The sequence below is a fragment of the Poeciliopsis prolifica genome, unplaced genomic scaffold (genome assembly GCF_027474105.1).
Source record: "Poeciliopsis prolifica strain line A6 unplaced genomic scaffold, Auburn_PproV2 SCAFFOLD029, whole genome shotgun sequence".
Classification (NCBI taxonomy): domain Eukaryota; kingdom Metazoa; phylum Chordata; class Actinopteri; order Cyprinodontiformes; family Poeciliidae; genus Poeciliopsis; species Poeciliopsis prolifica.
This window is the reverse complement of record NW_026562404.1, coordinates 4029282-4053644: the sequence shown is the minus strand read 5'-3', so window position 1 is coordinate 4053644 and position 24363 is coordinate 4029282. Positions and strand designations below refer to the sequence as shown.

The window sequence follows — 24363 nt, the reverse complement described above, 5'->3', positions numbered from 1 at the left end:
GAATTTTGGTCATAAGCGAACGATCAACTTGAAGAATCTAATTTACAGCACCTTCATTGTTACACATCTGCCTGTTTTGTATGTAGTGCACAGCTTGGTGTCCTCTCTGTCCCAACACCGGGCTTTCATGTGCTTATTGGTCTGCACACTTGGATATGAAATCTCAAGGGGAGATGTGGTTTATGTGAACCAAGTGTTATTGTAAAGTACTACCATCATTTATTTTCAACATTTTCTTTTAGATATGGTTTCCTACATCTTTTAGCAGCCTTATATATTTATGTGTTGTTTCCTCTCTTGCAGGAATCTTTTGGACAGAGACACTTTCTCCAAGTCCGACCCATGTAAGTTCTCTTTTGCAACAACTATTGTTTCACTTCAGGTGGAAAATGTTAGGGGGGGAAATAATTTATCGGTGCCTCCTCTGCTTTTACGTTGCATTCCTCTTTATTTTTGCTGAGCTTAAGCCTCATCTGGTTTACTCTGTTGTTTGAAAGTGTCCCTTCAATAACTGCATATCATTTGCACAGTAATGTGACAACCTTTCTGTGCTGTGAGCTAAAGTACCATAATGCATGCAGGGTATAAGCAGCGGGCCGTGAATACAAATGGCTATCTTTTGGGAAGAGAAACTGGAAAATGTCATAAACATTTTTTTTTTTACCACTGACTAGAAAATGGAGGAACCATTTTTCATAAGCCCTTTGTGTAAATAAGCTTGGGGAAAAAAAAAGAAGAAAAAAACAAAAACAACACACTCATCCCAATTTTTTGTGCACGCCTGCAGCTGAACCTGAGGCTTTATGCCGGGTCACGTCACTTCCACCTGCACCAGCTTCATCACGAAGCAAAAAGACGAAATCAGAAGAATCCCACCAATTAGGACACAGTTTCTCTGATTGCATAGCTTACAGTAAATTGTGCTCTAGGGCCTCTCAGTCTTATTTTGGAGAGGTTTTCTTTCCCCCCGTAGAAGTGGATGTCAGTCAACATTAATCATCGAGTCTGCTACTTCATTATGCTGTCAGGGTGTGGCAGGATAATTAATGATAGATGTCAGCAGAGAAGGAGCAAAAACAAACACTGTGTGAATTCGCAATGCATTTTCGAAACTGTTCAATGACAATTAATTCCTCTGTTTTCTCTCTCTCTGCCTTTCCCTTCCTGTTTCTGCCCACTCTGCTTATCTCAGTGGTTGTGTTGTACACCCAGGGCGTGGAGTCTAAACAGTGGCGAGAGGTAAGAGATCAACAAGACTCAATCAGCCCGTTTCTTCTCCATGACAGGCTGTTTTCTGTTCACGACCCCTCTGTCGCCCCCGCTCCTCCTCCTCAAGGTAAATATTCTGTGCCAATCATTTGTGATTGATTGACCCTGTAAGCACTAGTGCATCGGTCAGCACCGACTTAGCTTTTGACTGGCTGTCTGAACTACTGATTAAGGTGACAGGTACACGCATCTGCAAAGATTTTTCTCTGCGTCGGCCTTCCCTCTGGCTGTCTGAACCAGGGCTGTAATTAGACCATAGAGACCGATAAATCTAGCAGAGTTTGCAGTCAGACAACAGAGGGAAGGAAGCCTTGGAAATTACTACGCACACTCAAAGTTGATGGAAGTGCAGAAAATCTGTGACAAACTTGCTTCTGTTTTGTCATTTTGGCGATGGGAAAAACAAATGCTCTTTGTGAACATTACAGTCAGCTTGCAGAAATCACTAAGAATATGCTTCTCGTTATTCTAATTCTCTTTGACTCACACCACTGGATGGAGGCGACACAAGTACAAACTGGTGTGACACAGTTACAAAGGGATGCTGGAGGCGTTGGATACAGCTTATTTAGGTAGATGTGGACTTAATATGTTTCTACATTGAGGGACAACCTTCATCTTCAGTGGAACTGCTACAACAATAATAAATTAAAAACAGATAAGAATCAATGACAGTGACAGTTTTATTAATAAGATTTCTGATTAAAATCTGATACTACAAAAAAGTCATGACATCACTTTGAAGTTTATTGCCACATACTCTATGTGTGAGAGGCATCATAGCTGAACATCTTGATCTCTGAACTGTGTGCCAACTTTTGAAGCTTGGATAGTTATAAAGAATGAGTGTATTGTTCAGAAATACTTCAGGAAAGTGTGTGTCATAATGCAGAGCTTTTGTGCTTTGGTGAAATGTGCATTGCTGTGCTCCACAGCTGGTTTTAGTGATGCATCTGCAGGCAGAAACGCAAACACCGTCGAGGGGTTCAAAGGTCAAGTGACATCACTGGAGTTCAGAACAAAGGAAAACAAAAAGCTGTACTCATGTCTAAAGAAACAATTGCATTTCCTTCTCAGTTTCGATTACAAAGAGTCAACGCAGTTTTTAAAGGTCAATTTTTGATCATGTTGACACTTTTTCTGTTGGAGTGACCTCAAAAAAAAACAGCAAAAAGATTTTTCTGATTTTATAAAAACATTTCTGAGATTGTGAACAGTAGGAGTTGTTTTAAGGAGTAAACAACAGCTGCAGGTTTCAAATGGTAAAATGAAGGAAGCCTTCATAATAACGTAAAGATCGAATTTATAACTGTGTATTGAAGAGACAATGTTATTTATATCAACAGAATTGGTCCAAGAACAGAAAGTCTTTTATTTAGATCAATACGTAAGAGCAGCACTGTGTGGCTCATTACTAATTCTTAGACTATCTGTTTACAACGAGGCTAGTGCCATGTCCAAATTCAAACTGGTATGAACTTAAAATTTTAAAGCGCTAAAATGTGATGTCATTATTCAACAAACTAGAAGGTAGTGTTAGTCTTAAATTGGAGGACCAAAGCATAAAAGTAACTTTTTAGCAAAAAGTTGCTAAAGTCAACATTAATTATTAGTTAGGAAGTTTTAATAGTTTGTCAAGCCAATATAAAATAAAATGACTACATAGTAAATGGATAATGGAAGCAGAATCACCTTAAAGATTGAAATCACAAGAAAAGAGCAAATATGACCATCTGAATAAGATACGACTCAGTTTACCAAACCTTTGAAGACTGAAGAGAGTAAGAAGTGACATTTATTAAAACATACAGCAGAACTACATGTTCAAAGAATATTTCAGCTAAATCTACATAAATAGTTCTCTTAGAGCCATAACCAAAATCTCTCAGATTATGTAAGACTTTAATCAAAAAGTCTGATTAGAAATAAATGTTTGAACCGCGGCTTGGCTCCCACTCACAGCATTAATAAATTAGGCCAAGAAGATGAGAACATTTGTTTGCAGGTGTACTTCATGTCACAATGTGTTTTATAAAACTGTCTCCCAAAACTGTGATCTTCGCCTGACGTTCTGAATATTACAGAATGAGAACAAACATTTTCTGTAGAGATGCATTAATTCCTGGCAGTGGAAAATCAAACTGGTTTCTTTTGTAAATGGTGTTGGTATCAGCCCTTCTTTGAAGGCATCATCCAAATGAAGAGTCATGTGTCTTACTTATCTTCAAAACAGCATCGTTTGTGATCTTGGAAAGAAAAATCAGATTGTATATAAATCTACAGAGTTGTGACTGATTCATGGCTTTGTTAGACACAAACTGCTCTGCTGCTGGAAAAAAACTGATTTCTTCAGGCTGCTCAACATTTTGCATCCCGTTTGCTATATCCTGTTTTTAATGCAGATTGCGTTGCCATCACTGCTCATGACGAATTTAAATCTCAAATAAAAAATACATTATACACATAATATATAAGATCTTCTTAGTTCTTCCTAAACCTCATTGCACAAAACCAATGTGAGTGTTCCTTAGTTTTTGTCTTACGATGAACTGCAGTTTCTTTGGGTCTTTTTCTCATCAAGCTCCAATAGATACTTTTCTTTTTCTTATCTGAATTTTACTAAAAGGAGCTTCATTCACTATGCGGCGGATATGAAAAAGACGCTATCAATCAGTTTTACATGTTTGCAGAGCGGCAGGTTTTTTCAGCAGGTGTCCTAATTAAATCATGGTATCATACATTTTTTTCTGTAGGGTATAGATTATTATGCCATTTCTTTTTGGGTGATGTGTTTAAAGACTCCTATGCTGGGAAGAAACCAAATGAATTTTAATTTTATGCCCATTTGCTCGCTGCATATAACCGGGAATATTGTTCCTGTTTTACTAAAAAAATAAAAATAAAACAAAATAATAAAAAATAAAAATAAATAAATCCGTTGAAAACTAAAATTATGTGTTTGGAACATGTAGTCGAACAATTTCTTCTCACTTAAATCTCTGAGGATGAGGGAGCAGGTTCATTAAGTTTACTGCAATAGATTTCCACAAATGAGGGAAGTTTCAGATCTGTATTTTAAATGTATCTCTAAATGAACTAACATGGTGGTAAGGGCTCTAACATGATTGGTTTGTTTGCAAACAAATTGACTCATCCTAACTGTAAAAGCAACATCTATTAGCCGATTTGAATGACTTTAATGTTTTCTAAACCACCAGCCTAATTGGTTATCAAAATCAAATCAGTCCCACAACATTAGTTACAATTAATTTGATCTGAAAAATGAAATACATCTTCTCAATAATAGAGGAGCAGAAAGTCTAACAGCTCATTAATGTTTGCAGAGAAAATATCTGGTCTAGTACCAGTCAGTGACTATTTACCATTCATGAACTAAATGACACAAATTAAGTCTGACATAAATTAAAACCTACAATATAAATATAAGCATTTCTATGCTACACCATGAAATGGTTATTCCAAACCTGAATGCTCTTTTCTAAATTAAGAACTGAACTGATTAAAGAGCTGAACTTTATCGTTTGAATCTTTGATGTGAAGAAGAAGATTGTTTTGATTATCTAACGCAGAGTTTTATGACCTAGTTTGGATCCAGAGAAGGCAGATAAAAATAAGAAATTGGAGGAAAGACATGAGGATCCAGTGTCATTATGAGGAAAATCTGTCAGCATTCGCTTCAGCTTCTGCTAAAGACAAGAACAAAGCACTGCTTCTCACAGGTGTCTGTCTCAAGCATTGTTACCCTCTTTCATCAGAAATTGTCACGGATGTAAGATTTTATCTACAACCTTTCATCTTAACGAACCAAACTGTTGTTTGTAGTAAGATATAAAACTTGTGTCTTATTGAAATATTTTCCTGTGGCAGCAGAGGAAAGAAAGGGCTTGCTCTGAACAGGAAAAAACCTCAGTGTGAGCAGCCATCTGGGACCAGCTGGGTGTTTGAGAAAACAGCAGACGCAGAAAAACACAGAAATGGAAAATGGTAAATAAGCGCAAATGACAGAAGTAGGTATTTTAGTGACTTCATCAGAGATAAACGGAGGCAAATAGATGAACTCCAAGCCAGTAGTATGATCTAAGGGATGTAAAAATCAAAATAGATTCGGGAGTGTGATCCAGCTGCAGTCGCTTTCAGATGAACATTACAATACAGCCACAACCTGGAAGGTCAGAAAAATAACCTGGATTATTTGGAGACTAGATTATTGTTTTGAGAAAACTATAGGGTTTGATTTATTCCATTAGTAATCCGGCTGATTGAAGACTTTTCACAAAACATGCCAAGCAGGATTTTGGCCTTATGCACAATTTTAAGATGGGAAAGTGTTGTTTAGTTGAACAACTAAGAATTTTTTTTAATAGTCTTTGAAAAGTTTGGTGCTGGCTTTTTACCTCATACACACACACACATACCCACACACGGCTGAAAAACTCATCAAACTGGTCGCAACTGTGGCAAGCAAATATTCCAGAAAGTTTGGAGTAAGATGCAAATGTTGATGGGACTCAACTCATGCTCCCGGGCTGAAAGAGCTTCCTTCACCTGTCACAGGTGCCCCACCTCTGGCTTAGAAGCGGTGGGTGCAGACCGAATGGCTCTCCGAAAAAGAGATACGGCCCGAGGTTTTACAGAGCTGATGACAGCTGGCTAAGCAGCAGAGTCAAGCTGTGCAGCATTGATAAAGCTAAGCGCCTCTTTTGCCTCTCTCTCCAGTGATGTGTTTTGGCTCTTGTATGAGGAGATATGGTTGGTTGAAGCCCCCTTTCACTCTGCCACCAACCAGCTTTTAATCCAGTTATGGTCCAAGCTCCCACATTGACTCCCAGTCATTCAAATTTCTCATCAGCTGAAGTATATCTCAACAAATGTTATGGATATATTGTGTTTTCCGCTCTCAGCAGTAAATCCCCTGGAGACCCATGTCCCCATGACAAATTGTGTGTTTATTGCACAAAAGTGCTGCAGTATCTCATTACTCTCTTACCGCATGATTTTAAAGTCTTAATTTGCGACACCCTCCTCTGTAATTTCCCCCCTCTGTACGACAGCTTTCCCTCTGCCTACCACTTTCACTTAACTACAAAGTCGACAGAATATAGCCTCCCTGAATCTGAGCAAAGCCTGGAGTTTCCACTTCAAGCTTCGAGACAGTAATCTTTTTACCAAGATAGATTTTCTGACACCTCGCCACACAGTTTTTCTCGTCACGGTTATCAGAGGGGAAGAGTTGTGTGCTGCCTCAGTTGGCTGATCAGGGCTTTTGGTGCTGATTGTTCTGCCTCCGCAAATGCCCGGGACAAAAGTGAATATACTGTAGCCCCCCCGCTGTCACCCTCAATGCCAGCCACGGAAATTACGTCCCTGCTGCCTGTGTGGAGATTTCACCTCCTCGGCATTAGCTGCCGCAGAGCTCTCGCGCTTCCTGGCAGGAGGAGCAAGAAGGGATGTGGTGCCACACGGCTCTTAATCATTTATGGTTTGTGTTTGACGGCAGACTTCAGCAAAGCCACACTCTGTCACATCGATTGTATTTCCACTCAAAAGTATTAGTGCCTCCTGACCTTTTCTATGTTGTTTACATTTATTGTCAGTGTGAATCCAGCTGTTCTGTGAAGGCCTCTGAGTTTATTTAGAGAACATTAATGAACAAACAGATTTCGATAGCTTCAAGTCGCTGCTTTGGTAAATACTCATTAATTATATTTTATTCATTCCTTAAATTGACTAAATAGTTGTAAAGTACAAGCGACAATTCTCCCTTCTACTTCTATACACTCTAAAAAGTTTGCTGGGCAGTTAGGCAAATTTGTGTTTTAATAGAAAAGTGTAAAAGAAGAAAGTGTCAAAGGAAAACCACGATTGACGCTGTTTGCAGTTTGTCACAATCCACACGGGGAAGATAGCAAGCAGACCCTCGGGTCAGACGAGGAACATGTCTTCAGTAGGAAGAGGGAAGTTTGTGGTGAGACGGAAACAGGGTAAACCCAACGTTGTCTCAGGCAAAACGTTCACCATGTCTGAATACTTTTGCAAAACACTGCAAGCCTCCATCAGTTGAAATATTTTGTCACCACTTTAGCAGTAACTTTTCTGCTGCCACTTTGTGCCTCTCTTTGAGTTTACCCCTAATGAATGCAGTCACAGAAACATGAAATTGAAATTCCTCTATTTTTTTGTCCTCATTAGACTGTAACGAGGACATGTGTCAGTTTATGGTAGCTTTTTGACTCTGGATGTTTTATTTATGCAGCTCGACGCCGGTTCTGAGTCTGAATAATTAATATTTGACAATTAATGTGTGTGAGTAAGTGTTGGTAGGGAGCCACATTATCTGTTTATGACTGAAGGTTCTGCTCTGCTGTTCTGTTTTTATTTATTTTTTTGTGTGTTTGCGCTGAAGTTTTTCCCTTCTTATTGTAAGTGTTAATTAGTTAGAGCTAAAAAAGACATTTGTTTGTTCCAGGCTGTGAAGAAAATATGTCAAGTTAATTTATTTGTGCCTCTGTCTTGTTTCCTCCTGTTATTGAGAAGTGGCTGAATGAATTAAAAACAGAAAATTGAAACAATCAGTGAGTTCTGATAATTGAATCTGATCTCATGAGAATCCATTAATTCACACAGTCATTTTGGGGCTGATGGAGGAGGAGGTGTGTGTTTTATTACGAATGATCAATTCTGTGTTTGTGTTTTTCTTGCTTGTCTTTTCTTCTGTTCTGGTCCAGTTTGGGAGAACGGAGGTGATAGACAACACGCTAAACCCGGACTTCGTCAGGAAGTACATCCTGGACTACTTCTTTGAGGAGAAGCAGAACCTGCGCTTTGACGTGTGAGTTTTTCTGTTTGATCCGGCTCTCTCTGTGAACACACACCGAGGTGTGTGTGTGTGACTGTATGCCCTTTTCTAATATAGTTCTGAAATTCATCCCTCTTTCTCTGTAATGTCAACATTTTCTGAGCCCTCTTTCCACTTCATTCTTCTGCTGTCTTGACTTTGCTTTCTGTGGATCAGTCCTTTTTCTCTTTTGGTCTCTTTGTCAGCAGCTTTTCTCTCCATTGAGAAATTATTCATCTGTAGATTAGCAGAATTAGAAGAGGCATTTTAAATGTTTAATTTTAAGTTTTGCCTTTAATCTCTCGTTCGCGACGGAAACATCTGAGACGGCGTTTCTTAAATTCAAGCAGACTCCTGCTCCCTGCCTGTCCTGCCTTTTTACTTTTGAAAAGGTCAGACTAGTGAGAGGGTCAGTAAGGTACAGCTTTATTTGAAAGTTGGCCAGAAAGAAGTGATCGCCTCCTTTAGAAAAGGACTTACCCTTCCAAATTATAAAAAGAAACAGAAAAAGTACGTACCTCTTAGACATGAAATCCCTGGTGGACTTAACAAATGTATCCACGGCTGAGCAAGGAGGTCTCCGAGGATTTCTAAGCTCTTAATGAATTTATTTGACATGCTTTTGTAATACAACACTGGCATGGGAAAAGACGTAGAGAGATGGATCGAGAGAAAGAGAGAGAGAGAGAGCTTCCCTTCATAATTAGTGCTACTCATTTTCATCTCTATTTTATTGCAGAGGTGGGAGCTTGGGTCTGCTCAGCCTTAATTACTTTTACATCAAGTTTGGCTAACAGACGCTCAAAAACTTTTTCTGCTTTGATTGGCTGTTTCCATATGTCACCCCTGGCACAGTTTCTAGTAGCCATAAAATACTCAGTTCTTTCTTTTTCTGTCTTTGTGTCAACCTGCATGTTGCCCTTGAGTTATTTGTGTTTCATTTGCTTTTTCTAGGTATGACATTGACTCTAAAAGTCCAGATTTAGCAAAACATGTAAGTGAAACTATTTTTTTCTTTGTTTCTATGTGAATGAGGAACTCGGGTTTACGTTTTAATTGCACGACTCAGATATTTAGGTTCTATGCAAACCTGTTTCCAAAACATCTCTCAAATATATGTTCTGATAGTGAGTGATTTGTGCTTCGACTAACAAAATGTAGTTGTTTTTCCCTTTCTGTTTGCTTCTATGCTTTTTTTCTTTACCTAACTCCCCCAGAGCAATGATAATAGAGATTTCATTTGCATCTGGTATGGCCTCATTACCTTTGTTTCCCCGAAGTGAGAAATTAAGCATTGTACACCCTCATCAAAGCTTTTCAGCACAGCTCTCTGTGTGGAGGTTTTACAGGTTTTCAAAATAGTATTTATTTTGAAAGGCCGGTTTTGCCTGAAAGAGAAAGTGCTTTATTGTGAAACACACATTCAAAAACAGTCAACAGAGTGAATGCATGTTGGTTTTACCCCCATTTCCCCAAGCTTTTTATGAATGAGCGCAAACAATACAGCAAACAATATATTTGATAGACTTGGTTTGCATACTACCAAATTTACGTATGAAACAGGAGTTTGGTGATGCGATGCGTTCATCAATGTGTGTTGCATTGTGTCTCACACTCTGAAAACTGATCGCTTTCCTTCTCTTGCGCTCTTTCACATCCCTCTTTCTCTCCCTCTGAGACTGTGCAGCTCTGCGGCTCCCCTCTCTGCCTATCTGCTTTGTCAAATATTCATTTTCTGCTCTTTTTTCTCGTGCTGTGATGCCTGTCTGGTTTTCGAGTCATGTGTCTTTTCGTTCCATGATATGCTCTGTTGTGTCACTGCTGCTGCCTGGTCTTTCTCTTTCTTCCTCCTCCTCCTTCTCCACCCTGGAAGCCCAACGACTTTAACGTACGTGTCTGCCTCAGACGCCATTATATATTAATGTGCAATGCCTATGACGATGCCTAACTCCTCACCGATTCTCCTTCTTACTCTCATGCGATCTGCTTGAATGCCGCTGTCCGTCTCTCTTCATCCCGCTTCATGCCTGCGTCACCACGGCAGGACTTCCTGGGTCAGATCCACTGTACTCTGGGAGAGATCGTGGGCTCGCCTGCCAGTCGTCTGGAGAAACAACTAGTGTGAGTTTCCTTTTGCGCTTCCTTTCATCCAAGCTAAAAGCAGGTTTGATGTGCAAGATCATTGTGAGGATGGAGCTCCTGAATCTGTCCATGTTTCAACCATCTGACCCAAACCGTCAATTTCAGGTAAAAGGAAATTGGTTGAGAAACACAAACTTGATTTAAAAAGGCTGAATATAACCTTCTTAAAGCCTGATTGAAACTTACAGCTAAACATATGTACTCTATTCATCCAGAGAACATTTTTTATGGTCAGACGAAACAAATAATGGAGTATGTACCATTTATTAAGTGTCGTAGTGACAGCATCATGCTGACGCTGGCATTTAAGGATTACCTCAAAAATGTTTAACTTTACCAGCATTCAGCAGCTAATCAACTCTGTACGTCAGAGTAATATGTAATATTAATTATCGTTCATAATTAATATTACATACTTTGCTCTCTATGTATAGGTAAAAACCTTCTGACACCAATAAGATAAGTGGATGTTTATGTTTAAATCACTGTTGAATAATCATAGCTAAGACACAATTGGGGAAAAAAAAACACGCTCTTTCATCTGCAGTCAGCTGCGTTTTGGTCCATGATTAAACTCATGTGCTTGGATGGAGATGGATAATTGAACATGACTGTGAGCTTCCTCAACGGAGTTCCTGTCATTAACATGCATGTCGTCCTCTGGATGCCATGAAGAGGAGACAGAAGTAAGAGAGAGGAACATGGCTCCGTCACCCTTTTTTAAGTTTGGAGATCATAAAGCAGCACTGAGGCTGAGAAATATAACCTAAAAATTACATCTCTCTTTTTAAAAATGTATAGGCAATGCATCTTCTATGTATTTTCTGCTCTTATTTACTGTCATTCACAGCTATATTAGATTCTGCCCTGATAAAGATGCATCGATTAGGTTTGATGTCAGTGATGAAATGTCAGAAACAGTCATAAACGTGTTTCTGAATCAAAAAATGCCTCCAATACTTAAAAAAAAAACACCAAAAGCAAGCAGAAATGGGGACCAAGTCAAACAAAAGATGAGAGAAATTCTAACTAGTTTCAAATTTCAAACTAGTTAGAGTTTAAAAATGCAAATATTTCAAAAATAAGTTACACAATGTTCAGGTACAGTACAAGTTTTGGAGGTCTTGATGCTGCCACAGATATATTCCAGAGTTCAGTATGAATAAATATCATCATCACTGAATATTTGTAGCTTTTTTGCACCTTTATGTCCTAAGAAATATAGTTTTTATTGTAAATCTGAGACTTTTAGACTAAAATTGCTTTGAAAAGACTGTGGTGTAGCCTCCGTGTTTCCTATGTTGCTTTACAAACATTTTATTTTCAGTGTCTGGTCAAAATGTTTTATTTATTAATCTTTTGATTTCAGTACATGGGATTATTAGTATATGTCAGAACACACTACTTCATTGTTTGTTCATCTTTTTGTGGCCAGGTAGAGCACACAGTTAATATTACATAAGAACTACTAACATTGACTTCCACCACGTAATTTGAGCTCCCAAATAAATTTTTGTATTTAAAAGAACAATAAAGTTCACTTCTAAGATATTAATGAAAATGTCACGTAATAAAATAACAGTCCAGAAAATTTTAAGGACAAATGTGTCAAACTCTGCACCTTTCAGCTAAGTTCATAAAGAAGACATATTACTTTTAAAAAGTGACATTATAAAGTCTATAGACAAGAAAGGATAAAATTAACAACAGATTTCTAAAGCAGTGTATTTTTGAACTTTCTCTTCTTAAAGGAGAAAAGCTGCTTGACCAATGCTGATGTACAGAAATGATTTAAATCTGATGAAGCAGCTCTGCCTGTTAAAGTATAAAACAACCTGATATTAGCTGGTTAATCAGTCTGGATCTCTGTTCAGGTTGAATCTGAGGAGATCAGCATCGCAGGAAATCAGCTTATTGTCCTCTAGAAACCTTTTTCAGTATATTTATTTAGCGAGAGAAAAGTGCTGTAGTGTGTTTCAGCCAGCTAACTGGCAGTGTGCAGCACCATTGATTCTATATTTGCTCTAGCATCTTATTAGAAGAACTTTAATCAGTCGGAGCATTGTGATAGAAAAGGGTTTTAACATTTTGGAAAACTCTAGAAACTAACTCACACATGTTGCCCATATTGACGAAAAGATGAAAATATTTCAACTCAGTTTTTAGTTCGTGGCTCTCAGTTCAGACACTTGAGAAACTAAACATATATGTAAAACAGAGCATCAAAAGCAATGTGATTTCATATTTATCGAGCGTTATTTGAGTTTTAAATATACCGGTGTGAATAAAACAAGTCCATACATCATCCAGCACTAACGAACGCCCAGCGATCTCTCAGCGGCTCTCTGAGTGATGACCCTTATTTGGAGGGCGAAGGAGAGTTTAATAAACCCTTCGTTTCTGTGTTTGTGTCTGAAAGACGGTGCGTTTTTCTTTTTATGAATGATGAGGTGCTGCTGTTCCTCGTGGTGGGCGTTGGGGGTGAGAAACGGGCCTTTTTGGTATCAGCTATGAGCTCTGCCAGAAGCTTGTGGGCTGGATTACAAAGCGTGGTGCCCTTCAGTGCTGAATAAGAGGATGAGGAGGATCAAGAGACAGTGCTCGCCAGTGTGCTGTAAACTCGGCTTCACACCCCACATCAGAGGCAACGAGGAGGATCAGCTGCTCCCAGGCAGACACGACGGATGATATATTGATTCGACAGCTTCAGCGGGGCACCTTGATTACTGCTGAGCTGGTGATGATCATGTTTGCCTGTTTTTTATTTTTTTTTACATGCTACTGTGCTGTGTTATTAAATTTTGAATAAATCTGGGTAACATTTTAGGACCACTAGGAAAATACTGTTATTCTGCTGTTGAACAGCTCAAACGTGCTCACTGCTGGGGGTTTTCCTTCAGTTTTGTGAAAGGCGACAGCCAAGCAGCTGCTTAAAGGCTCTGCGCGCCATCTCCTTGTCGTGTCTTCTGGGTTGACAGTGGCTCTCTGTACCGTAGCTTTGAGGAACGCCACTTTGCAGGGACTTGGGGGAAATCTTTTAGTCATACTTACACGAGCCCTCCAAAGGCACGCTGCGTCGAATGACCTGCTTAAGAAGCACATCAGCGCCCCTTTCTCTATTTTCCACACTTCATCCTTCATTTATTCCTTTTCCTTACATCTGCCAGATTCTTTTCTTTTTTTTTTCTCCCCGGCCTGACCCCCTTTTCTTTCGCTGTGCTCTTTATAATTTATTTATTCGTTTAGCTCATTCAAACCTCATTCTCTGTCGTCACGGCTTTCACGCTCTCCTTTTGAAGATACGAGATATATTGTTTCAGCATCGGCGCCATGCATAAATGCAAAAGTCACCTCAAGGACAGATAATGTCAAGTCAAGCAAATTAATTGAAATGTGTCACGCTGTAACTCTTCGCCGCTTAAATCGCATGGAAGATTTCAGCTTTTCTCATCCACTCTGATAGAGCTGTAAAGGAAGTCTTTGCAATGCGACACAATTTACTCCAACTTGCAAATTCATAACAGTAAATTTTTTAGTCAAACACTGACCATATAAATGATTACTGACATATAAACTTCTCTTTTATTTTAAAAATACCTTTAAAAAAGTAAACGGAATAAAACACAACCTAAAGGTCTTATAGGCTAACCACAATGCTACCACTTTGGTATACTTTAATATGCAAAGCTGTTTATTAGTTTAACACAAATAGCAACTCAGTCTTTCACATGGAAGTGACTGAATGAATTTAACAATCTAAAACTGGTGAAGATGACCTGCTAAAGTTCAAACTTAGCATCAGAATGAGGGAGAAAGGGCATCTGAGGGACTTTGAACAGGATGTAGTTGTTGGTGACAGGAATATTAGTCTGTGTAGAGGAACACATATAGATTAATTTATTCAAACTAGAAGCTTGCATTTTTAAAATCTGTATATAATTCCAAAGTTTCTAACACAGCAGAAACTTTGGATCGTTGCAAAAGACGTCCTTCGGATTCACATTAAAAGAAAAAAAAAAAACTGAGATGGTCATGCAATGTTGAGATTTAGAAAATATTCAGATACATAATTATTTAGAAGATTGCAGCCTCTTAGATACTGCAGAGCTATCAGTGGAGCGATGAATACCGAGCAAGTTACAGGAGGCAATGCTGTCACTAGAGTTGAATTCTGAAAAGAAAAAACTAGCAAAGAGAAGGTAATTTTACAGAACAGCATTTATAAATGTATGAAACAATTTTCAACATTGCTTTTTTTAAAACTTTCTTTGGAATAAGACATGTTGCATCAGTGGTGCTGTGATGTAAATGAAGCTATGCGGATCAGACAGCTTCCCCAGAGTCTGATGGCGGCGGATCAGCAGCGTGAGACTTCAGACGAGACTCTCCAGACCTCTTGAAGAGATGGAGGAGTTCAGGAGGAGGAGGGTTACATAAAACAGTTTAAATGAGAATGAAACTACAAAGATGAGATTAAGACCCATTGGGAGATATCTGAGGTAAAAATAAAAAATAAAAAAAGAAGACAAGTTTGACAGTTTGGAAAAGTAGAAATGTGAGGTTAATGTAGCCAGTGGGCAAATCAGGTTATTTAAAAATCTGATCTTTCTCATTAAACCTTGAAGATTGTAGGGAAGATTTTGTCATCCTGAGGATATGTGAGCTGGAAAGAAGTGAACTCACACAATCACACAAACGCTCCAGCATAAAATCTGTTTAAATCTAAAATGTTAAGAAGACAAAAACATATCGGCTGTACCGGTTCTTTTATGGGACTGAGATTAGGGCCAAACTGACTCCTCCGCCTCTTGAAATTGGATCTATGGATACACAATTTTGCAAGGATCAAGGTTATAATGCACTACAATCAATTTCATTTTGTTAAGCCAGGTGAAAGGTAACAATTTAAGGAAACCCAAAGGTCTGCACTGGACTACTTACTTGGCAGCAATTCAAAAGCATTTGGCCACAGTTGGAGAACACGACTCTCTTTGAAGCAAAGCAAACCTCCAGCAGAACCAAACTCAAAATCAGCAGTAATCTGGAGCCTGGGAGAGCAGAGCAATACACAGCCTGAGTCTGGATGCAGAATTGCTTTCAATAGAAGGAAAAACTGAGTTCACAAAGTTCATAGAAGTAGTAGCTCTTAGAGGGTCCTGGTTTGTTAGAGACTTTCCTTTTTTTTGTGGAAGCATTTAAATTCATGGCAGGAAGAATTGACCAAAAACTGATTTTCTAAGATTTTCTTTGTGATAAACTAACCTTTGATGATGATTATGTGAGTATGAAAAACGCATGAAATACATGATAAGAAGCCAATATTTAATCAAAACCATGAGGAAACTCAGTTAATTATATGGTATACTTGTTTGTTTCACCACACTCAATCAAAGCAAAGTGTAAACACAGCATCCATCTGATCCCTGATGGGAGCAAACCAATTACATCCAGACTGGATTTGACACGAGTGACAAGGCCGCAGCAACGATAATCAATACTGACTTTTCAAGGACAAACTTTGAGTGACACATTACAAGGGTAACATGTTAAACGCTACCAGCTCACAGTTTCTGAGTGATGAGCAGCATACAGGGTAACAGTTATGAAGATTTAAAAGGTGAAGATCTTTCTGGATTTTCTCTAAGGAAAATCCAGAAAGATCTTACTTATACTTGTGTTGCAGTTGAAAACAGTGGTTTGTATGTTGAATCCATTTCCTCTAAAAAATAATTGCTAAATAAAATCATGCCTAAAAAGAGAAATGCGATTGTTTCACTCATTATATGGAGTTGAGACCAGGCTTGGACTAGTCCATCAATGTCGTCCTCTTAGACTTTTCACTTGTGAACGTCTTTGATTAACCACATCAGTCAGACGAACTGGTTGGGTTTTCAGTTTGCAACCGAATCTGGACTTCCAAGACAAATGAAAAGTAGCTTTACTCAGGAGTTTGTTGGGGCCTTAAGCCACATAAAATTTCCATTGCCAGACTTTTTATTCAACCTAATGCATAACATCATATCTTACTTAAAACTAGAACAGAATATAAAACATTAGTTGATTTTATACTCATAAAACTTCAAACTCACTGTAACCACATTTACTCCCTGAAATCAGAAGCATGGCATCTCTCTAGTCTCATCTCTACTTCAGAGACTCGCAGCTCTTTTAAAGTTGTGTGTTAGCTGACTGACTGACTGGGGGCTACGCAGCCATGCTTCAGCTGTGATGAAATGCAGCACAGATTTAAATAATGAGTGGGAAGTAAAAGAGTTCACTTTTGGTCAAACTAAGAGCCCTAATCCAAGTCCTTTTGACTGTGTAAATGTAGAGAAGGTTGCAAGAACATTATTGATTTTACCTTTTATGGAGATGTTTAGCTCCTCTACTAAAGTGATAAAGCCTTTAAGGTCATGGTAGGAATAATGGAGGCTTGGATATCCACTGAAAGAGGTAAAAATAACCATCTGTGAGGTACAAAACATCTGCATGTCCCGTGTGTTATCACGTTCACACTAAGTATAAGTGAAGCGGGTGATGAACTGAAACAACTGAAACTCTGAGCCTCCTCACCGACACACCACGATTAGATGATCTAAATATGTTGATAAATGAATATTTAAATGTGTTCCCTCTTACTGTTAGTTTTTAAACTATTTCCTTGAAGCTGCTTGAGAGTGAATACAGACCCATCAAACATTTAAGTTAGTTATCTTCTTTTGGTGTTATTTGGATAACAAAAATTTGAATAAAACATATTTTTTCTCCCTGTTTAAATATTCTCAGTAAAATAGTTGAAATACTAAAAGATACCTGTATTACCATCAGAAATAAAAAATGTTAACAAATATTAGAGTTTTGGTCTCCCAAGTGAAACAATGGCCAAAACAGAAACAAATACATGAACACTGATACCAATCTGCGTTGCTGTGGAAAACTAATTTACTCTTAAATTCTTTTTTAAATGTATTTCCTGTTAATAGTCACAGTATTTTAGTGCAGGTGTGTGTGATGTGTGTGTATATAACTAAGTACTGGGTTTGCAAATTAGCCTGTGGATAGAAAACCTACATGCAAAACAATAGTTGCTTTGAGTTTAACAAAGCAACCAATTCTATCCACGAGTTGCTCTAAAGTAAAAAAAGTTCTCCAGTTACGTTACAGAAACGTTTTTAAAGGCAACTCTTCTCATAACCACAAGCTCCTCAAGTTCTTCAGAGGCACGGACAGGAGCTATGCATGTGATTTTGGTGTGATGAAATTATTAATCGCTCACTTTCCCAAAACAGTTGACACTCCCTGAAGAGTTTTAATTTGCATCCTGCTTCAGCTGGCTTACAGTAGCCAACATCCTCTGCCTTTGAACGTCACACACAATTAGGACATTCTGCTGCTTCACTAAATGCCAAATTAGGCTCCAAGGCTTAACACTAACAAGGGCCCCAGTCCAATAATGTGGATTCCTGCTTAGGATGTGGAAAACCTCAACCATGCTGACTGTACAAGAGCCAGCATGGTCCGGTGAAGCGGAGACTTATCAGGCATTATCTTGTTGCGGAAAATAAAACAGTGATTTATTTGCTAACTTGATTCATAGGTTCAGCTTACAACTTCAACATGAAACAAAATCTGAAAAATATCCCGCCTTTGTATCGAAGGATGAAGCGCTCAGATTTTGAATCTCTGCTGTGTGTGAGGCATTAGATTTTTGTCTGCATGCTAATGGAGGCATAAAGAGCAAGAGCAAGCAAGGGCAGCGACAGTTTTTACTCAGCAGGCGAGCTTAGCTAATTTCTTCTAAGCTCAAAGCGTAAGGTCCTCATTTCTGACATGACCATATGGTAATTCTGCTCCGAAGGTCAGAGTTCAACCAGAACCTGCTGCACCATTTAAAAACCTCTTTGTTGGTGAACTGAATCAAGGCAAACCACTGCATCAAGACTTCAATTACTTCTACCTAGTGCCAGAAATGGGGGTTAAAGGTCTTTTGCTCGATACTGACATAACAGCAGTGAAAGGAAAGTGAATCTACCAAGTCTTGATGTTGCTTCCCTGCAAATGGGAAGTTGGATAAAGTGCAGCTTTCTTCACATGAGCAACAACAGAACACATTTTAAAAACTCATTGGTCTCTGATAGAGAGATGTTTTGTTCTTGCCAGGGCAGCAAGTTTTTTCTTTCTGGTAAGCGTGAACACAAGAGCTATGTTCCTGAGATCTGAGCATGTTTTTATTTATTTATTTTTTGCATTTAGATGAGAAAGCACCGAAATGACTGACAGGATCTCCTAATCTTCTCTTTTATTTTCAAACCAAGCATTTTTTTGATTGCAGGTGGTTGATGAAAGCCTTGTTTATTTAGAATCAAGAAAAAAATCAAACACTATTATGGTAATTAAAGCTGCAGTGTAATTTATGTAATCAAAACGTCGACGGCGAACTTGCTGAACACCCGCAAAAAGAAATGGGACATGTAAGGAACATTTTAAGGATAGCAACTAAGTATTCTTACATGTTGGATGTTTTTATATGTTATGTTGCATTTGCAAACTTACAGTAGAATGAAGACTATAATTTTTAAAAATTTGTAGAAGTATAAATCTGACAAATGAGGTGTGGAAAAGTTGCTTAAAAGCCAGATTTTAGTATGGATGACTAAAGGTTTTCCTGTCAACAGAGGATATTGCTCAATGCGGTTCCTCCAGATTCATCAAGATCTTCTCAGCTGCTTCTTTGCATTATGCGGTCCTCGCTCTGCCTGCTTGTTTTTGTGGATGGTCACGTCTGGACAGGGTGGAATGTGTGCCGTATTCCTTTAATTTTCTGATGATGAACTGAGAGAGACCTTGAAGGGCTAGGATATTGTTTGGTAAGCTGGACCGGTTCAAACTTATCCACAGCTTTATCCCCTGGCTATCTGCTGCGATTTGTTTCACTGAGTTTTATTTAGGGGTATCAGACTATAGAGGGCTGATAACAAATGAATGCATTTACATTTGTGCCTATAAGGTTTACTAACCTTATAGGTCATTCTCCAAAAGCTCAAAGTGCTTTTACAGGACGCTGCCAGCTGTTACCTCTCCTTAAACACAAACTCATCTTGTATTACCAGAGTGGAGCTGCGCTCTTTTCCTCTTTAAAAACCACCGTTCATATCCTCTTGTGTCATTTAGAATTAGTCAACGCACTTTTCAGAATCTTTTTTTAATCCTGCAGAGGTGAGGGATTATGAATGCTTATCAAGGTATGTAGATCAGGAGGATTAGAGGCGTAATCCCATTTAAACCCACATAGAGTTTTGGGAACTCTCTCTAATTCTGTTCCGCTACGATCTGCTCATTGCCCCAAAACATTTACAGTGGCACAAAGTCAAATCAGCCGCTGTGGCCTTTTAGTTGCTCTCTGAATCTACTCAAAACAGTTTGATTTCATGATCGTGTTATGATTTCCCCCCCTTTTTTTTGTCACACCGATAATTTTTAATTGTCAAACAAACTTTAGTATCATACAAAAATAACCAGAATAAATAAATGGGAAACTATGTTGACTCAATGTTGAAGCTAACTAGTCCACTAGTTAAGTCACAAATTAACCATGATTGCTTACATTTTAATGGTTCTTTTTGAGCAGCCACACCCAGGCCTGATTAGCTATAAAATTAAGAAATATCTTAGATACGACCTGCCTAATAACATGAAGAAGGCTAAAAGCTCTCAAAAAGCATCATCCGGCACCTAAAGAAATTCAAGAAGCGATTGGAATCAAAGTCATTGACATTCATTGATATGGAAAGAGTTACAAAGCAATTTTCATCAGTGATTAACCTTCCCAGCAGTGGCCATCTTACCAAAAGTGCCAAGAGGATTAATCCAGGAAGTCACAAAAACACAGAGCAACATTTAAACCCTGCAGGCCTCAGTTAAGGTCGGTGTCCAGTATCCAGCAACAAGAAAGATGCTGAGCAAAAAATGGCCTCCATGGGAGAGTTACGAGCTAAATTACAGAGAGTTAAAAAAGTGTCACGCATCAAAACATTGTAAAGATCCATATTCTGTACTCCTATTACACAAATTTGAAGCTTTTTGGAAGGGGTGTGTCCTGTCACATCTGGTTAGAAAATTACAACAAAGGAGAGAAACAGTCAAACATAACAATGTAATCTGATGCACCAGGCTTGCGTCGCTGTTTTAGGACCTACATGCCACAATTCTGCTTTTCTCTGTGCCAGAAAATATATCAGGCCATCAGTTTGAGATTTAAACTTGGGCAGTCATCCAAAGCATACCAGCTAATCCATCACTGACAATAATAAAAAATTATAAAAAGGAGAGATTTCTGAGTGGCCTGCCAAGTGAATATCAACTTTAAACACACAAAAAAATGTGAAATGGGCCTGACTTAAAACAATTTGGCATGAAAGAGTGGGGGAAATTGGTTTTGACCAAGGATGGCACATTATGTTCAGGTTAAAGAGGTCCATGATGATTTGGATTGTTTACCCCCTTCCATAAAAGAAAATCATAATTTGAAAACTATATTTTGTATACTTAAAAAGAGTATAAGATAAAAATGAGTTTGAGAATCTAAAACTTTAATTTAACAAACAGGAGAAAACAGAATAACATGCTTCATCCCAAAGAGCTTGCCCAGCCTTGTAAAACACTTTTTTTACGGTTCTGTTTGTTATCCAGAAAAATCACTATTTTCTTTTGGGAAAATAAAACAATCAAATCATTTTCTCCTGTTGTTTCCAAGTGCAATTGCTCCTCCCTCACAAAACAATATATTTAATAAGCTCATCTCTACTTGAGTGTAAAATTACAAAAAATAATGCTTTTTGCTGTTATCCCATTTTATAACCAAACATAAAAAAATAAAAAATAAAAAACCCAGCAACAACTGCAGCGTGAAAGGATAATTTTCTTTTTGTCGGATTCTGACTCGTCTTACTGAGAGGATGATCCGCCCTCACTTTTGTATGCGTGACACGTTTCTGGGCTGTTAAATATCAAGACCATTCTTCATCCTAATGACCTAGTGTGAACTGCATCATCAATAGCTTCCTTTTCCCTCCTTGGACTTCAAACTCACCCACCTCCATCCATCTCAGCCCCACGCCGTCAGGGAACGGAAAACGGAGACTTTGTAAATAACAGTTGCTTTGCAACGACCTCTGGATGGAAAATTATAGATGCCTCACACCAAACCTGAATACCGGCAACATTAATGACTGTTATTATGCATGTGCTCTTGCTTGGCAAAAAGGGAGCACAAGTTTTCTTTGTACAATCTCAAAAAAAAAAAAAAAAAGGTTTGCCAGGAGACTGCAATGAGTTGAAATATGCCGCTTGATCTGTTTCGATTCACTTCATCAAACAGAGACCCTGTCAGGACCGCTGCAGCTACCTTTCTGCTTCAGCGTCAGTGACAAGCATGACAGCTGTTCTTCCTGTTGCTTGTTTTGCTGATGAAGGACGATTCTGTACTACAAGGTCCTGTTTCATCCCTGTCTTCTCCTGTCTGTCTTCCTCACGAGGATTTGTTTGATCTCGTGAATTTCTGCTGAAAGGTGACGGCAGACGTGAAGCTGCTCTGAGTGTAAACACGAGGCATGCTAAGGCCTTCTGGCAGAATCAATAAACATTGTGCACGTTGGTGTTTTGCATTGGGCTGGTCAGGACCATATGGCAGAGAATCTGTTGGGTGCAAACAGGAGCTTGAAAAGTGACTATGAATTATGGAGCAATGCAAATGGTGTCGCGAATTGCAGCGCCTCAAAATTATGGCACCTTCTGAAACACATTACTGCCTTAAAGTAAGTGTCGATACCTCAGCTATGTTCTTCTTGATTCTGAAAATATGATTTATTGTGTTATTTTTGTCCCATGTCCAAATTTCACAAATCGAAATTTTTACTAAGACAGTGAGCGTAGACACACAAAGTGCGTAGACTTTCTGCTGTTCTTGAATGTTCTGCTCAGATGCCCTCTGACTGGATTCAAGTAAATATTCAAATGTTTCGATGAACAGCTGCGTAGATTCCCTCAGCTCCTATGCAGGAGATTTCTGTTCATCGACAGAAAGCAAGACCGCCTCTTTGCATTTCAAACCGTTTCATCATCATCATCATTTTCCCCCAGAAGATTTGTCAGTGAACGAATGTGGAGAGAATGAGGCCTGTTTGTGCAAGAGCTTTCACATCACCAGAAGTCCGATCTCGTAAGCAAACCCGCGAAGAGTCACGTGCCAGACGCGTCAGCAAATAAGGAGCTATTTATGCACTCAGCTTGTGCTTGCTCTTCACATTTTAACAAGAAGGCGCCGGAGAAAATGCGGTGTTCAATAATGCATGACTAATTTAAAAGACCATTGGCCTCTCGGTACCTGCTCACTTATCAGCGGGTGAGATGGTGGCAGAGTGGTTCGTCTCGACCCGATTCTTGAGTACTCACTTGATTTTAATTCCTGGTGTGATGGGAGTGCTGGCCACTGCTTTGATTTTTAAGGAGATAAGTTGGCCTCTGTTGCTGTGTTTACTGGGTTTATCACCCAGCGTTTTGCGGACTCTTTGATATGTGAATGGTTGGAGGACTGAAACATCGATAATTCAGGGAAAGTTAATTCATCCATGAATGGAGTCTCCGCAGACCTTAAAAGATAGAGCGCAAGGATTAAATATATTTGCCCTCCGACTACTGCTGCCTTACTTCACACATTTCCTCCACAAAGATAGTGCAGCACTTAAAGCTGATTCCTTTGGATGCAGGATCTACGTAGAGGTATTGATCAAACTTGACGCCTTAGAGAGCTGATTTACTTTAATGGTGCATTTTACTAGATGTGTTACAAGACTAGATATTGAAAGAAACCGTAGTGGAATCAGCTGAAACTACATCAGGCAGTAACGGCATCATTTCTTGTGCAGGCGGATAAGAGAGAGAGAATCAGCCTTGCTTTCCTAATAGTCTTCTTTGTCTAACCCATTCTCGAATGTTTAGATGCTGAAAGTTTGAGCTTTTGTTTGCAATGCAAGCCTCTGATGCTGCAGTGACAAACTGCTTCTGGTTCAGCCACGTCAGCTGTCACAGCTTGACGAGGATCTGCAGCAAGTTTGACCTTTTAATGATTGGACTCCAGCTAAGGCCACAGCAGGACTTGCATGTAATTTCCCTCTTTACTCTGAAAAGATGACAGGATGTCGGCAGCAGGAGAGCTACTGTATGATTGATCAATTGAAAATCCATTTTGTTCTGCTCTCACTTAAATTTAGTTAACATATTATTCACAAGTGCTGAAATATGGCAAGTCACCTCATAAAAATGTTAGAAAACTTTGCAAAATATTGCATAAATTATTTAGCTGACATATTACGAGAAGGTCCCTAAACAAGGTGAGGTATGAAAACACATCTGGGCAGAGACCCTTCAACTTGCTGCTAGATAAGTGGAAGATAAACACATGCAACTCTTAAAAGCTTCAAAATTATAGCTAAACTAGAGTAATAGTAAATTACAATAATCTGGAGAAAGAAAAAAAAAATGCCCCTGGAAATTATAACTCTCTGTCAGATTTTATTCTAAAGAATCTGTAGGGAAGATTGTGCTACAATAAAAAGCCTCCAAGAGCCAAGATGCAAAAATGTAAGGGTGCGCAGTGGATCGTTGGAGCTGCTTTTATTAAAAGTTTAAATGATTTGTTTTTTTCCCCCACAGGGGCATACCTGGGAAGACGTGTGGAACCATAATCTTATCAGCTGAAGAGCTTGGAAACTGCAGAGTAAGTCCAAAAAGTTTTGACTGGTTTACTTTCTAATTTCTTTTACAATAAATGCTTTTCAGAGGAGATTTTCTTTCATCCATTCACCTAAACAAATGCACATCTGGCTTTATGACAGGCTTTATAAAGTTGTGCGAATGCATGTTTAGCAATGCCCACACGCATTTGTGAAGCGGGATGTTTTATATCTCTGCCATCGGTGAGATGCATCGTATCATAAATGTTCTCATTAAACGAGCGAGATACGGCGTGTTGCCAAGCCAAAGCGTTTGTCATTTGCAAATTGTGTACCTAGTGAGTATGCTACAAGCATGAATTGCTA

General features: G+C 38.8%; 1 protein-coding gene across 2 annotated transcripts in view; it reads left to right on the top strand.

Annotated features, from left to right (window-relative positions):
• cpne5a (copine Va) overlaps positions 1-24363 on the top strand; it is an 80754-nt gene that overhangs the window by 16367 nt on the left and 40024 nt on the right. The window contains exons 2-8 of one of the 2 annotated variants that reach the window (XM_055049665.1): positions 304-344; positions 1193-1239; positions 8016-8119; positions 9080-9119; positions 9999-10013; positions 10170-10246; positions 23978-24041. In XM_055049665.1, coding sequence (XP_054905640.1) covers positions 304-344; positions 1193-1239; positions 8016-8119; positions 9080-9119; positions 9999-10013; positions 10170-10246; positions 23978-24041 — 388 coding nt within the window. The remainder of the gene's footprint in view (positions 1-303; positions 345-1192; positions 1240-8015; positions 8120-9079; positions 9120-9998; positions 10014-10169; positions 10247-23977; positions 24042-24363) is intronic. The other variant, XM_055049666.1, reaches the window with a different exon arrangement.